This window comes from Phaenicophaeus curvirostris, chromosome 8 (genome assembly GCF_032191515.1).
Source record: "Phaenicophaeus curvirostris isolate KB17595 chromosome 8, BPBGC_Pcur_1.0, whole genome shotgun sequence".
Lineage (NCBI taxonomy): Eukaryota > Metazoa > Chordata > Aves > Cuculiformes > Cuculidae > Phaenicophaeus > Phaenicophaeus curvirostris.
The window spans coordinates 16,214,254-16,229,317 of NC_091399.1; the positions used below are offsets into that span (position 1 = coordinate 16,214,254).

At 53.2% G+C, this 15,064-nt stretch overlaps 1 protein-coding gene across 1 annotated transcript; it reads left to right on the top strand.

The window, feature by feature from the left end:
- Nucleotides 1-428: 428 nt before the first annotated feature.
- Nucleotides 429-13,100, top strand: LOC138723302 (cell division cycle protein 20 homolog). Its single transcript, XM_069862249.1, is given in 13 exon segments — nucleotides 429-462; nucleotides 1,443-1,578; nucleotides 1,798-1,968; nucleotides 6,554-6,747; nucleotides 10,020-10,115; nucleotides 10,477-10,605; nucleotides 10,978-11,174; nucleotides 11,522-11,616; nucleotides 11,818-12,049; nucleotides 12,159-12,284; nucleotides 12,455-12,572; nucleotides 12,923-12,991; nucleotides 12,994-13,100. Coding segments are annotated over 13 exon segments (1,704 nt in total).
- The last annotated feature ends 1,964 nt before the right edge of the window (nucleotides 13,101-15,064 follow it).

Consider the following 15,064-nt stretch of genomic DNA (forward strand, 5'->3'; position numbering starts at 1 on the left):
AGCCCGAGGGCCAAAAAGCACCAGCTGTGCTTCCCCGCTGGGCTCCACGTGCCCCCTTGCCCCTCGCACAGCTCCCTGCATCCCTAATCCCAGGCATGGGGAGTGCCCCCTGTCCCCCTCACACAGCTCCCTGCATCCCTAATCTCAGGCATGGGGAGTCCCCCCTGTCCCCCTCACACAGCTCCCTGCATCCCTAATCCCAGGCATGGGGAGTCCCCCTGTTAGCAGAATGACAACACTCATTCACTGGTAAAACCTTGAAAAGGATCAAGTCTTTGAGGCAAAGGCAATAACATTTTTGGTTTACAATTCGGCGCTGAATTGGATGCCCTTCTAGGAAAAGGCCTCACGCTTTACAAAAGCAGTGGGTATATATACTAGTTTTAGGCAAAGAATAGTGTAAATCCTCAAAGAATGAAACGGAGGCAATGGCATTGCTGGACAGTGAGCAGCAAGAGGGAGGTATGGATTATGGAAGGGGAAGGGCTGGAAAGCTGTGGGCTCTTTGACCCTGTACGGCCACAGAATAACTCCGCACGGTGAGTGCCATCGCACCCACCTGGCACAGACACAGTTTTCCTTGGGGTGAGACACGGGAGACCCCAGCCAGCCTCACAGCCTCCTGGTGCTGTAGAGCTAGAGTGATCACGCAGGTTCTTGGCATGTGAACCTCCCTCCAGACCTGCTGGCTCTGCAGAGAGCTCCAAAGGCAAAGGGGCAAGAAGGGAAGAGCTCGAGAAGATCTAAGTGGGAGACGTGCAGTGTTGGGTAGCAACATACAATGAGCAGCCCAAGCACTGTGGCTGAGAGGAGCTGGGAAGCCATAGCCAGGGTCCTCAAGGTTATAAAAGGTTACAACGACTCTGTTGTGTTATGCAAATTAGGAAGGTAACTGTTGAAGGCGGCTAAAGTTAAACAAGTTTATAAAAGCAGAACGAACCCTAAATAAAACGCTTCACTTGGATCACATTGATCGGTGTGTGTCGTCCCGTATTTTCTTCCGTCAAATGGCGCCCGAACAGGGGCCCTCAGGCGGCCTGCCGAAGGTGCCTTGAACGACTGAAGACGCGGCAGAGGGTATGGAAAAGCCGGCCGTAGGTGAGTGCTGTCCCCAGCACTCGGGAAAAAATTTTCAAGGGCTGCACAGCTTAAAGAATTGAGGAAACTCGGCACTGGCCAGGCGAGCGGCCGGGGAGGAGATGGGGCAGGCGCGGACAGAATCTGCACAGAAGCTCCTCCAACATGTGCTCTCCGTGAGAGGAATTACTCACGGAAAAGCTGCCTTGCAGTCTATGTTAACATGGGCTCATCAAAGCGGTGTTGTTACAACGACCACTGCCCTGTTCGAGGAAGAAATTGGGAGAGAATGGGACAGAGACTGTTTGATGAATGCTCGAAAGGAAATAAGAGCCTTTGGCGGTGTCTTACTCTTTGGCGGTTAGTTAAAGAGACGTTGTGTGATATGAAAGTCGAGCGAGAAGTTGCGGCATCGGCTTATGCTGCTATGCATAGGAATCAAGAGAACAGTGGTGGTTCATTTGCATCTGCATTATCGTTCCGTGAAAGTAATTTACCCACGTAGGCACCACCACCACCACCACCTTCCAAAGACTGGCCTTCTCCTCCATTTCCCCCAGTGGAAGAACATGAGGAGGTTCACGCTACCGAAGGTGAGGGACGTAAAGGTCCTCCTTGGCCTCCTCCTCCAGAAAGTCCTTCAATTAATTCCTTAGAGGATTCGTTTAGTGAGGACTCTGAACATCCTGTGTCGCCCTCTCCTGAGTGCTCCAATTTCAGACAAGAATTTGGTAAACTGCTGGCAAAGCTGGAAGAAATTCGACTTCGCCAGGAAAAGGAGAGCCCTCCACCTGAACCACCTCCCGATCGCCCAGGAATGCAGCCACGGCCTGACCCGACTGCCCCGGCTCTGCCACCGATGGAGTTTGATACCGGGACTGGGGGGACCAGGTGGCGGGGGCCGGGAGCGCGTTGGCAGGGGGTAATTAGGGACACGGTTCTAGAAGGGGTAACTGTGGAAGCGTATCCTGTATTGTTAAATACACAGACAGGGGCGAGTGAATGGGAACCATTCGATTGGAAATAACTAAAAGAAGTCAAGGCTGCTTGTACGCAATATGGTTTGCAATCACCATTTACACAGGGTTTATTAGATTTTACATTTACGGGTCATACCCTTTGTCCTGCAGATATTCGGCAACTAGTTCTGTTACTATTATCCCCATCTCAGCGCCTTGCCTTTTATCAAGCTTGGGAACATTTGTGTGCTCAGGAAGCAGCAAAAGTACGCCAGCAAGGGGATCCACTTTATGGTGTTCAAACTCAAATGTTAATGGGTGCAGGACTTTGTAGTAGAACTGATTGGCAAGCTAATTTGAGTAACGAAGTTTTGGAGCTTGTTGCAGTTTTGGCCCAGAGAGCGCTTTACAGTGTAAAAGAGGAGAAGCCGAGTCCACCCTTTACGTTAATTCGGCAAGGACCGGCTGAACCATTTGCGCAATTTGTGGATCGATTGCATATTGCTATAGATAGAAATCCAGAATTGTCAGGGGAAATGAAACCAAAAATGTTAGACATGTTGGCTTTTGATAATGCTAATGAAAAAACTAAGCGAATTTTGGCTACCCTGCCGAAACAGGCAACTACTGCACAATATTTAGAGGCTATGGAAAGAGTGGCTGTGCAAGATCAGGCTACGGTTATGGCTGCAGCTATTAGAACTTCACTAAAAGAAAAAAATGAGAAATATGATAAACGGGACAAAACGTGTTTTAATTGTGGTAAAGCTGGCCATTTTTACAGCCGATGCCGTGCTCCGCGCCGACAATTTAAATTCAACAGAAAACGGTGCAGTAATTGTCTGAGTTCTCTCCACACTACTGCAGCTTGTAGAAATTCAGGAAAGCGATTGATGAGCGCAGGACGATCCCCCCGCGCGCCGACACAAATGCAAGGGACACCTCAGGGTGTTCGGACCGCTGCGCCGCCGCTACAACCGGCAGTGCAGGAGTGTGTGAATCACAGAAATCACGAGGTTAGAAAAGACCCACAGGATCCCTGCCCCTCCCATGGCTGCGGCGGCTCGATGCTGCAACAGCTTCACCGGGCGCTCGGGAAACTTCTGGCCTCCTCAGGAAGCGGCTGGGAGGGAGGCAGCCCTGCTCTGAGGCTTTGCTTCCCAGAGCTCCCTGCTGAGCCCCACAAGGAGTCCAGCCACGCGCCCAAAGCAGATCCAGGCTACGATCCTACAGCTCTTCACTAAGTTTGCTACAGCTCTAAGCCAATTCCATTCCGAAGGAGTAAGGTACAAAGCAAAAAACCAATTCAACAACAGGCTTGAGGATCCCATTGATCCCACGTTTTGGCAGCGAACGCTTGCTCTCCTCAGCCAGAGTGTGCACAGGCATAAACCCCAAACCCTCAGCTTGCTGAGAAACACAGCGAGCAGAGTCTGTGAGGGAAGAGCCGGGAACAGCAGCCCCCAACTGTCTGGGGCCGGGCGGGTGCCAGTCGATCGCTGCTGGCGTGCAGATGGAGCAGGAGCAGGAGTGGGCCTGGCAACAGCAATAGATACGGTGCTGACCACTTCAGGTGGGGTATTGAGAGATTCAACAGAAAAAGGACCATTGGGGCATGGACTGAGTGCTTTATGAATTGGGCGATCTTCTGTATCTCAGAGGGGAACTTTTGTCGTTCCTGGATTGATTGACTCAGATTATACTGGAGTCATAAAAATTATGGTATACACCTTAACCCCACCGGTAACTATTTTGAAAGGTACAAAGATAGCTCAATTAGTTCCGTTTCAAGCTCAGGTACCGAATGTTATGCCTAATCAGAGAGAGGATAAGGGATTTGGTTCTACAGGGCTTCCTCAAGTTTTATTGGCAATAGATATTTCAAAAGGAAAACCAGAAGAAAAAGTGTTGTTAAAACATCCTAATGGTTCTTCGGTCTCTCTGATTTTCTTAGTGGATACTGGAGCTGATGTTACTTTAATTCCCTTGCATTTGTGGCCTCAACAATGGCATTTGGTTCCTGCTGCGACTAATATAGTGGGTGTGGGGGGAATGCAAACTACAATGATAGCTCGGGATAAAATTGCATTTTATTTTAAAGATGGGACGTCAGTTTCAACACGATCATATGTAATCAACTTGCCGGTAGCATTATTAGGTCGAGATGTGTTATCTCAAATGGGAGCCCGATTGGTATCAAATTTTGGGGAGCGACCACTGATGAGCAGCCGGACAAGCCCCTATTAAAGCTCACATGGCTTGTTAAGTCCCCTGTGTGGGTAGCTCAGTGGCCGCTATCTCATGATAGGCTGCAAATAGTGAAACAATTAGTTGATGAGCAATTAAAGGCAGGACACATAGTGCCTTCAACTAGCCCATGGAATGCCCCAATTTTTACTATTCCGAAAAAGTCGGGAAGATGGCGTCTGTTACATGATCTTAGAGCCGTTAATGCTGTTATGCAGGATATGGGAGCGTTACAACCTGGTTTGCCATCTCCAGTAATGATACCCAAAGACTGGGATTTGTTTATAGTGGACTTGAAAGATTGTTTTTTCACAATCCCATTACATCCAGAAGATTCAGAAAAATTTGCCTTCTCGGTTCCGGCTATTAACAAGCAGGAGCCTGCAAAACGTTTTCAATGGGTAGTATTGCCCCAAGGTATGAAAAATTCTCCAACGATATGTCAAAATTTTGTTGCTTGGGCTTTGCAACCTTTTAGGCAAAAATATCCCTTTTTATTAGTGTATCATTATATGGATGATATACTAGTAGCTGGGGAGCAATTGGAAATAGATCAAGTATGAACAGATTTGGTATATATGTTGGAGCAAAAGGGTTTGAAAATAGCTCCGGAAAAAATACAAAAATCATCTCCATGGAATTACTTGGGGTGGCAGATAACCAATAATGCAGTGAGACCCCAGAAAGTGACTATACATACTAACATAAAAACATTAACTGATGTCCAAAAATTAATTGGAGATATCCAGTGGGTTCGATCACTGACAGGGATTACAAATGATGATCTTCAACCATTAATGGATTTATTGGGAACCACTTGTTCAACAAATGATAAACGGCATTTAAATAGTAATCAGAAAAGAGCATTGGATAAAATAGTGGAAAAAATCTTAACAGCTAATGTTGTCCGTTATATAGCAGATAAACCTTTAGAATTAATTTTGATTAATTCTGGCCAGGAACGGAAACACCCATTATGTCTTTTGGGACAGACAGAACAAAAGTTTCAAATCATAGAATGGATATTTTTACCGTATCAACCGAAAAATACTATAACCACTAGACTTGAGCTGTTTGGTCAATTGATTATGAAAGGCAGGAAAAGATGTTTGGAATTGTCTGGGACTGAACCTTCACGAATTTACCTGCCAATTAATAAGGGATATTTGGATTGGCTTATGGAACATTCAGAACCTATTAGGATTGCATTAGCAGATTTTATGGGAGAAATCAACAACGCATACCCGATTAGCAAATTGATTCCTTTGATGCAAAACAAACCTTTGAACAGATACCGATGCGATCTGAAACGCCAGTGAAAGGCATTACATTTTTTACAGATGCAGGAAAGAAATCTGGTAGGGCTGCTATTACCTGGCAAAAGCGAGGACAATGGAACCAGAAGTTAATATTTACACAGCCGGGTGATTCATTACAAACTATGGAGCTACGAGCAGTGGTTTGGGTATTTCAACAATATACATCACAGCCTATTAATATAGTTTCTGATTCATTATATGTTGTAGGTACTGTTTGTAGAATAGAACGGGCTATGATAGAAGTTAAAAATGCGGTTTTGTATGCTTTACTGTTACAATTGCTGTACCTGTTGGAACAACGAGAGCATAAGTATTTTATTACTCATATACGAAGCCATCAACCTAATAACGACAATTTAATATTCCTCTGTCTGATGCACAAGGTATAATCAATTCTTGTCCAGATTGTCAAAAACAAGGTATGGGGTTAGGATTTGGAATAAACTCCAGAGGGCTTCAAGCCTTACAATTATGGCAAATGGAAGTGACCCATATTCCAGAGTCTGGGCGATTGAAATATGTGCATGTCTCAGTAGATACTTTTTCTATGGCCATATGGGCCACGGCACAGACCGGGGAATCTGCAAAACACGTAATTAAACACATGTATGCTGCTATAATGGCATTAGGGGTACCTCAAATGCTAAAAACAGATAATGGGCCAGCTTATGTCTCTCAAAAATTTAAACGTTTTTGTGTTCAATGGGGAATCCGTCATACTACGGGTATCCCACATTCTCCAACGGGTCAGGCAATCATTGAGCGTTCTCATGCAACCTTGAAGTCCCTTTTGCAAAAACAAAAAAATCCTCCTTTTTGGGAGGAGATGTATTGCCCCCTAGTAAAAGAATTCACTGGGAGCGCTGGGAGTCCCGCTTGTCTACGAGGGGGGATGTGGCAAAGCGCCGGCTTGGCTGCCTCGGGAAGGCTCTCCTCTGGGCTCTTGCGTAGCTGTCAGACAATATTGATGCGTGCGAGTGCAGGTAAACGAGGATCCAAAATGCAGAGGAGCCAAACGACCGCTCGGCCAGATCGCTACATTCCCAGCCGTCGTGCTCTGAGGATGGAGGTGGCCAAGTTCCTCCTGAGCCAAGAGCAGGACCCTGCCTTGGTGTCACCCACCAAGAAGGTGAGCGTGTTGCTGAGTTGCAGGGACTGCGCTGCTCCCTCCCAAACGCCCTCGCGGCCTTTCCCAGGGAAGCAAACTGTAAGTTGTGTCGCGTGGTTGCGTGAGGCTGACAGCCCCGAGCGCCGCTGCCTCCAGCTCTGCCCTTGAGGAGCCGGGGATGAGGTTGGAGCTGTAGGGCCTGGGAATGGAACGGGGACGCGGGACCCTGAGCGAAGCTGTTCTGTAGGGTCGTGTCCCTGGGAAGAGCCTCTGGCCCTTGTGGGAGCCAAACACAGCTTTGCTCCATTTTAAAGCCTCATCAGCCCAGGGTACAGAGCTCCTAGGCTGTGAGCCTGTGCCCAGGGACACTGCTGGCGGGAGCTGTTCCAGCACAATGTCTGCGTGGGGAGCCGCTCTGGAACGTGTCTGCTGGGTTCTGAAATCTCTGTAGGAAACATTTGGTTCCTTGTGGCTGTGGCTTTGTCCGCTGGCCGTGAGACGCTGACCTGGCCGCTCTTCTGTGCTCAGATGTGAGCAGGAGAGCTTGCTGGTGTCTGAGGAAAAAACCCTTGGAGCTGTGTCACGGGTTAGCCCCAGCCCGGCTGATTTCAGCAGCTAAAACCGTGCAGTTGCGCTCCCAAATCCCTCCACTCCCCACACCCCTAGAAAGGGGGAAAGGGAAATGAGAGGAATGAGACTTGTGAGTTGGAAACTAAAACCGCAGCTTTAATTAAAATTACAATAATAATAATAATAACGGTTATTGATCTTATTAGGAGTGGTAATATATATATATATATATATACACACAAATATCTGAGATCGCGCCCTCGATGACTCAACGTCACCACAGATCCTGCAGAGCAGAATCGAGGGAATGGCTCCACAGCCAGGAGGGAGCTGAGCTCAGGAACTGGAGTCAGGAACACGCGGGTCCAGGGTCGGGGGCAAACAGAGAGACGAGGTCCTCAGCGGCCGTCACAGAGGAGGGGGCCGACCCTCGTGGTCTTTGGGTTTCAAAGCGAGGGTGACGTAGATGGGATAGAATCCTCTGTTGGTCGCTTTGGGGTCACCTGTCCTGTTCGACCTGCCTTGACAGGAGCGCCAGAAAACCTACAAGGAGCTCATTTCGCGCCACGGCTCCGCAGAGAATCAGCTGGTGATCTGGAAGTATCCAGCCATGTCCAAGGTCACTGAGCTGCAAGGTAGGCAGGGCCCTTTGCCTGGGGCAGGGAGGGCTGCTGGCGGCTGAAGGAGATGTGATCCTTGGGTGGAGCGGAGCGGTGGCCCGAGCTGGAGCTCGGCTGGTGCGGGCTGCTGAGCAGAGGCGTGTGCTGCTCGAGGGAGGCCCTCCTGGGGGCTGCTGAAGGAACGCTGTTGGTGCAAATGCCCGCCTGGGCTGTGAATTCCTGCTGCTGCAGCCCGGTGCGGGGCCAGCTCTGCGAGCTGCTGGGGTTCCCGGGGCCCACGCAGTAAATGTGAGCGTGGTGGCAGAAGCAGAGGGAGCGGGGCGTGCGCCGAGCGGCCCGTCCCTGAGCGCACACCTCCTCTTCAGGTCACACGGCGAGAGTCTTGAGCATGGCTCTGAGCCCCGATGGCGAAACAGTGGCCTCGGCTGCTGCGGATGAAACGCTGCGACTCTGGCGCTGCTTTGCGGTGGATCCCATCAGGAAGAAGGAGAGAGAGAAGGCAGACATAGTCCAGAGCAGCTTCATTCGCCAGGCCATACGATGAGGGCATGGGGGTGGGGGGGGAGCGGGGAAACCTGGTTTCTCCTGTGCATAGTTTCAATGGTTTACCCTGTACATAGCTTAAATGTTAATAAATGTTAATTAACGTTTTAAAATTAACCAAGTGCTTTCCTTTGTCTTTTTTATGGAGTCTGCTGGAAGAGAAGGCCGTGGCTGATGGGAGCAAGCCCAGCGTGGATGCGGAGGACGAGTCCCGCGGTGTCCCAGCAGGACGGTCTCCAAGCCTGGGTCCCCTGCCTTCCTGCGCGCCGAGGAGGTTGCAGCGCCCTGCGCCCTGCGTGCTGCTCACAGAGACAGCCCTGGGGTGACGGCTGGGACGTCAGCGACTCGGGAGCGATCGCAGGGAAGCGTCTGCCGAACCACCGAGCCCAGAGTCATTTCCACTGCCTCGTGGGATGTACGAAGGCTCTCCAGATCAACCTGGAAGGAGACCTTCTGCAGCTGCATCTCCTCTTGATCCCATTTGAGCTGGTCCATGTCCTGCTTCAGCTGAGCCTTCTCCATCTCCATGGCCTCCTGGGATGTACGAAGGCTCTCCAGATCAACCTGGAAGGAGACCTTCTGCAGCTGCATCTCCTCTTGATCCCGTTGCAGCTGGTCCATGTCCAGCTTCAATTGGGCCTTCTCCATCTCCACTGCCTCCTGGGATGTACGAAGGCTCTCCAGATCAACCTGGAAGGAGACCTTCTGCAGCTGCAGCTCCTCTTGATCCTGTTGCAGCTGGTCCATGTCCTGCTTCAGTTGAGGCCACGGAGATGATCTGAGGGCTGGAGCACTTTTCTTCGAGGCTGCCCACCTGCCAAAACTTTTCTGTTGTTTCCACCATTTCTAGTGAGCTTCCACCTAGGGGCACTGAACCTCCAGTGAATGTGGTAACTGTATTTATTGCTGATGGGTGGAGAAGGAATTCTTGCTTCACATGCCCAAACTCAGCTGCACGTGCCCAGCTGGGGTGGCCTGGAAACGGTAGGGTTGGGTCCTTATTATTCCAGCTCTCCCAGTTCCTGAAAGAACTCCTGGCATTGTTCTTCATGCTTCAGAAAGCGACCCTTCAGTTCAGTCAGCTTCTCTTGCACCATTTGCAGGGGTCCTTTCTGCTCCCTACGTTCTTCTGTCTGAGCCCTCCTCAAACATTCGCCTCAGGAGCATGGATTTGATCTCCTCATGCTCCTTCTCCAGCTCTCCTCTCCTTTCTACCGCTTGTCTTGTGTCTTTCAGGTTGTTCTCGACCTCTTCCAGCACCTCTGCCACTTGTGCGAGTTTCCTTTTCAGGGCAGCATTTTCCCCTTGAAGCTCTTCTGTCAAACCCACCTGCCTACGGAGGTGAGCGTTTTCCTGGGCCAGGCAGGAGTAGGCATTCCTGATCTTGGTGAGCAGCACCCGCAGTGCCTCACACATTTGGTAGTCGGTGCTGGCAAGGGAGTCCTCTTCATCTCCAACCACTCGAGCCTGAAGCTCCTCCGCCACGTCCGGTGTGAATCACAGAAATCACAAGGTTAGAAAAGACCCACAGGATCCCTGCCCCCGCCATGGCTGCGGCGGCTCGATGCTGCAACAGCTTCACAGAAAGCCTGGGCAGTGAGGCTGAACGGCATCGATGTGGAAGAGGCAAAGATCCTGAGCCTCAGTGGAAAGGCTCCGAGCCCTGCGGCAGGTGAGGGACAGGCTCTGGGTGAGTCGACTCGGCTGGAGAGCCCTGGGCAGGGGAACAGCGGCACAGAGGCTCCGCATTTGGAGGCATCGACCGGCTTCTGGGAGCTGCTGTGCACACCGGGCTCTCCCTAATCCTTAGGTGTCCAGCGGCTGAGGGGCTGTGTGACAGCTCCAGAGAACTGATTTACCAGAGCTGGTTCAGCAGTTCACCCCAGCAGTGCCGTTAGCGCCCTGCACTCTTCTGAGCGTGGCTCTGCTCTCAGGGCTGCATTTTCCCCGGGAGGGATTTCTCCTCGGGTGAGCAGGGCTTAGCTGGGAGGAAACGGGACCTCCGGTTAACAGAAGTGTTTCTCTGCACACAGGCTTTCAGAACAACGTCACAGCGCTCTGCGGTCATGAGGTGATGCCTGGGTGCGGCAGGAGGAAGGGCAGATACATTCCCTGCGCGCCAGAGCGGGTCCTGGATGCCCCAGACATCCGTGATGACTATTGTAAGTGGGCTGCGATGTCGCGTGCTGGGCATTGAGATCGTTGTGTAGCGCAGTGCGGTTCCTAGGCCAGCGTGGTCTGAGGGACTGGAGCTCTGCCTGGGCTGTTTCGGTCTCTTCTGCCCTCGGGCTGGCATGGACCACTTCTGGGGTGAAGCCTTGTAGGAGCAGTGGTCCCGAGTGCTGGGCAGGTGGCTTGGACTGGGGCTGGGGGACACGCATACCTGGTGGAGGTGGAATAGGGTTGGACTCGGTGATCCGGTGGGCCTCTTCCAACCTGGTTATTCTATGATTCTATGATGAGCACCGGTGAAGGGCAGGGCTCTCCAGGGCAGCGCAGGGTGGCCTGCATTGCATTGCTCTTCCAAACGGTAGATCTGAATCTCCTGGACTGGAGCTCTCAAAACCTCCTGGCGCTGGCTCTGGACACCACTGTCTACCTGTGGCACCACGTCTCTGGGGAGATCATCAACCTCATGGAGACAGAGCACGTAGCTGATTACGTTTCGTCTGTGTCGTGGGGTAACGGAGGCAGCTGCCTGGCTGTTGGCTTGAGCAACGGTGAGGTCCAGGTGAGTGCAGGAGTCGAGCTGGAGCTGTTTAGGGGTTGCTGGAGCTGTGGGGCCTTGGGACGAAGGCTTGGCTGGCGCTAGAAGGATGCAACGCGCTCCGACTTGCCTGGTGTGGGCTGGAGATGTCCTCAGGCAGTGAGCAGCTGCGGCAGTGAGGCAGAGCTTGGGTTTGGGGTTCCTGACCCCTGGCGTTCTCCTTCCGTTCTGCGGGCAGGAGATACAAATTGTTCCCTGCTCCCAGAGTGAGCAGGCTGAATGGCAGAGCCTGCGCGCTGCGGTTTGTAGGGCAAAGCAACGGGGCTGGCGTTTCCTGGAACTCTGGAGAACTTGTTGTTCTGCTTCCCTAGCTGTGGGACGTGGAGCGTCGGAAACGTGTCCGCACGCTGAGCAGCCACGTGTCCCGTGTCGGGTGTCTCAGCTGGAACAGCTACATCCTGTCCAGGTGAAGCAGTGGGTGGGGTTGGAAGGGCGGAGCGGAGCTGGTGCAGATCCTTGTGGATGTGCTCGGCTCACGCCAAGAGCCCGGATCTGCCGGCAGCACCGGTGTGAAACCCTGCGGCAGGTGCAGCCGTCCTGCCCCAGCGCCAGGATGGCTTTTCCCAGCACTGTGTGCAGCCTGACCCTGTGAGCCTTCTCTCTGCAGCGGGGCTCGCAGCGGCTGCATCCAGCACCACGACGTCAGAGTCGCTCAGCACCAGGTGGCCACGCTTGCTGGTCACACGCGGGAGGTGTGTGGCCTCAAGTGGTCTCCAAACGGCCGCTTCCTCGCCAGTGGTGGTGACGACCACGTGGTGAACATCTGGCCGAGCAGCCAGGGGGGCCGTGGAGGATTTGCTCCAGCGCAGAGCTTCCGTCAGCACCAGGGTGCTGTCAAGGTGAGCGCGGGGCAGCTGTGGGCACGCGTTTGTGTGCGAGGCAGCCGTGCGGCACTGCCTGCGCGCAGGGTGCTCGTTGCACGCCTCAGGCTGACCCCTCTTCTGGCAGGCTGTGGCGTGGTGTCCGTGGCAGCCCAGCGTTCTGGCCACTGGAGGCGGAGGCGGCGACAAACGCATCCGCCTCTGGAACGTGTCTTCTGGCACCTGCCTGGGCAATATCGATGCCCGCTCCCAGGTGAGACGTGAGCGTCGGCTTGGATGTAAACAGCTTCTGGTGGGACGCCTGAGCGGAGCTGCTGGCTCCTGAGGCCCCGAGGCAGGGCCGAGGAGGGGGCCGTGCTCCTCTCGGGGTGCTGAGCATCGGCACGAGCAGCTCGTCTTCCCTGCATTGCCGCCTCCTGCCAGGTCTGTTCCATCGTGTGGTCGACCACCTACAAGGAGCTCATTTCGGGCCACGGCTCCGCAAAGAATCAGCTGGTGATCTGGAAGTATCCAGCCATGTCCAAGGTCACTGAGCTGCAAGGTAGGCAGGGCCCTTTGCCTGGGGCAGGGAGGGCTGCTGGCGGCTGAAGGAGATGTGATCCTTGGGTGGAGCGGAGCGGTGGCCCGAGCTGGAGCTCGGCTGGTGCAGGCTGCTGAGCAGAGGCGTGTGCTGCTCGAGGGAGGCCCTCCTGGGGGCTGCTGAAGGAATGCTGTTGGTGCAAATGCCCGCCTGGGCTGTGAATTCCTGCTGCTGCAGCCCGGTGCGGGGCCAGCTCTGCGAGCTGCTGGGGTTCCCGGGGCCCACGCAGTAAATGTGAGCATGGTGGCAGAAGCAGAGGGAGCGGGGCGTGCACCGAGCGGCCCGTCCCTGAGCGCACACCTCCTCTTCAGGTCACACGGCGAGAGTCTTGAGCATGGCTCTGAGCCCCGATGGCGAAACAGTGGCCTCGGCTGCTGCGGATAAACGCTGCGACTCTGGCGCTGCTTTGCGGTGGATCCCATCAGGAAGAAGGAGAGAGAGAAGGCAGACATAGTCCAGAGCAGCTTCATTCGCCAGGCCATACGATGAGGGCATGGGGGTGGGAGGGGAGCGGAGAAACCTGGTTTCTCCTGTGCATAGTTTCAATGGTTTACCCTGTACATAGCTTAAATGTTAATAAATGTTAATTAATGTTTTAAAATTAACCAAGTGCTTTCCTTTGTCTTTTTTATGGAGTCTGCTGGAAGAGAAGGCCGTGGCTGATGGGAGCAAGCCCAGCGTGGATGCGGAGGACAAGTCCCGCGGTGTCCCAGCAGGACGGTCTCCAAGCCTGGGTCCCCTGCCTTCCTGCGCGCCGAGGAGGTTGCAGCGCCCTGCGCCCTGCGTGCTGCTCACAGAGACAGCCCTGGGGTGACGGCTGGGACGTCAGCGACTCGGGAGCGATCGCAGGGAAGCGTCTGCCGAACCACCGAGCCCAGAGTCATTTCCACTGCCTCGTGGGATGTACGAAGGCTCTCCAGATCAACCTGGAAGGAGACCTTCTGCAGCTGCATCTCCTCTTGATCCCATTTGAGCTGGTCCATGTCCTGCTTCAGCTGAGCCTTCTCCATCTCCATGGCCTCCTGGGATGTACGAAGGCTCTCCAGATTGCGGTGGAAGGAGACCTTCTGCAGCTGCATCTCCTCTTGATCCCGTTGCAGCTGGTCCATGTCCAGCTTCAATTGGGCCTTCTCCATCTCCACTGCCTCCTGGGATGTACGAAGGCTCTCCAGATCAACCTGGAAGGAGACCTTCTGCAGCTGCAGCTCCTCTTGATCCTGTTGCAGCTGGTCCATGTCCTGCTTCAGTTGAGGCCACGGAGATGATCTGAGGGCTGGAGCACTTTTCTTCGAGGCTGCCCACCTGCCAAAACTTTTCTGTTGTTTCCACCATTTCTAGTGAGCTTCCACCTAGGGGCACTGAACCTCCAGTGAATGTGGTAACTGTATTTATTGCTGATGGGTGGAGAAGGAATTCTTGCTTCACATGCCCAAACTCAGCTGCACGTGCCCAGCTGGGGTGGCCTGGAAACGGTAGGGTTGGGTCCTTATTATTCCAGCTCTCCCAGTTCCTGAAAGAACTCCTGGCATTGTTCTTCATGCTTCAGAAAGCGACCCTTCAGTTCAGTCAGCTTCTCTTGCACCATTTGCAGGGGTCCTTTCTGCTCCCTACGTTCTTCTGTCTGAGCCCTCCTCAAACATTCGCCTCAGGAGCATGGATTTGATCTCCTCATGCTCCTTCTCCAGCTCTCCTCTCCTTTCTACCGCTTGTCTTGTGTCTTTCAGGTTGTTCTCGACCTCTTCCAGCACCTCTGCCACTTGTGCGAGTTTCCTTTTCAGGGCAGCATTTTCCCCTTGAAGCTCTTCTGTCAAACCCACCTGCCTACGGAGGTGAGCGTTTTCCTGGGCCAGGCAGGAGTAGGCATTCCTGATCTTGGTGAGCAGCACCCGCAGTGCCTCACACATTTGGTAGTCGGTGCTGGCAAGGGAGTCCTCTTCATCTCCAACCACTCGAGCCTGAAGCTCCTCCGCCACGTCCGGTGTGAATCACAGAAATCACAAGGTTAGAAAAGACCCACAGGATCCCTGCCCCTCCCATGGCTGCGGCGGCTCGATGCTGCAACAGCTTCACCGGGCGCTCGGGAAACTTCTGGCCTCCTCAGGAAGCGGCTGGGAGGGAGGCAGCCCTGCTCTGAGGCTTTGCTTCCCAGAGCTCCCTGCTGAGCCCCACAAGGAGTCCAGCCACGCGCCCAAAGCAGATCCAGGCTACGATCCTACAGCTCTTCACTAAGTTTGCTACAGCTCTAAGCCAATTCCATTACGAAGGAGTAAGGTACAAAGCAAAAAACCAATTCAACAACAGGCTTGAGGATCCCATTGATCCCACGTTTTGGCAGCGAACGCTTGCTCTCCTCAGCCAGAGTGTGCACAGGCATAAACCCCAAACCCTCAGCTTGCTGAGAAACACAGCGAGCAGAGTCTGTGAGGGAAGAGCCGGGAACAGCAGCCCCCAAC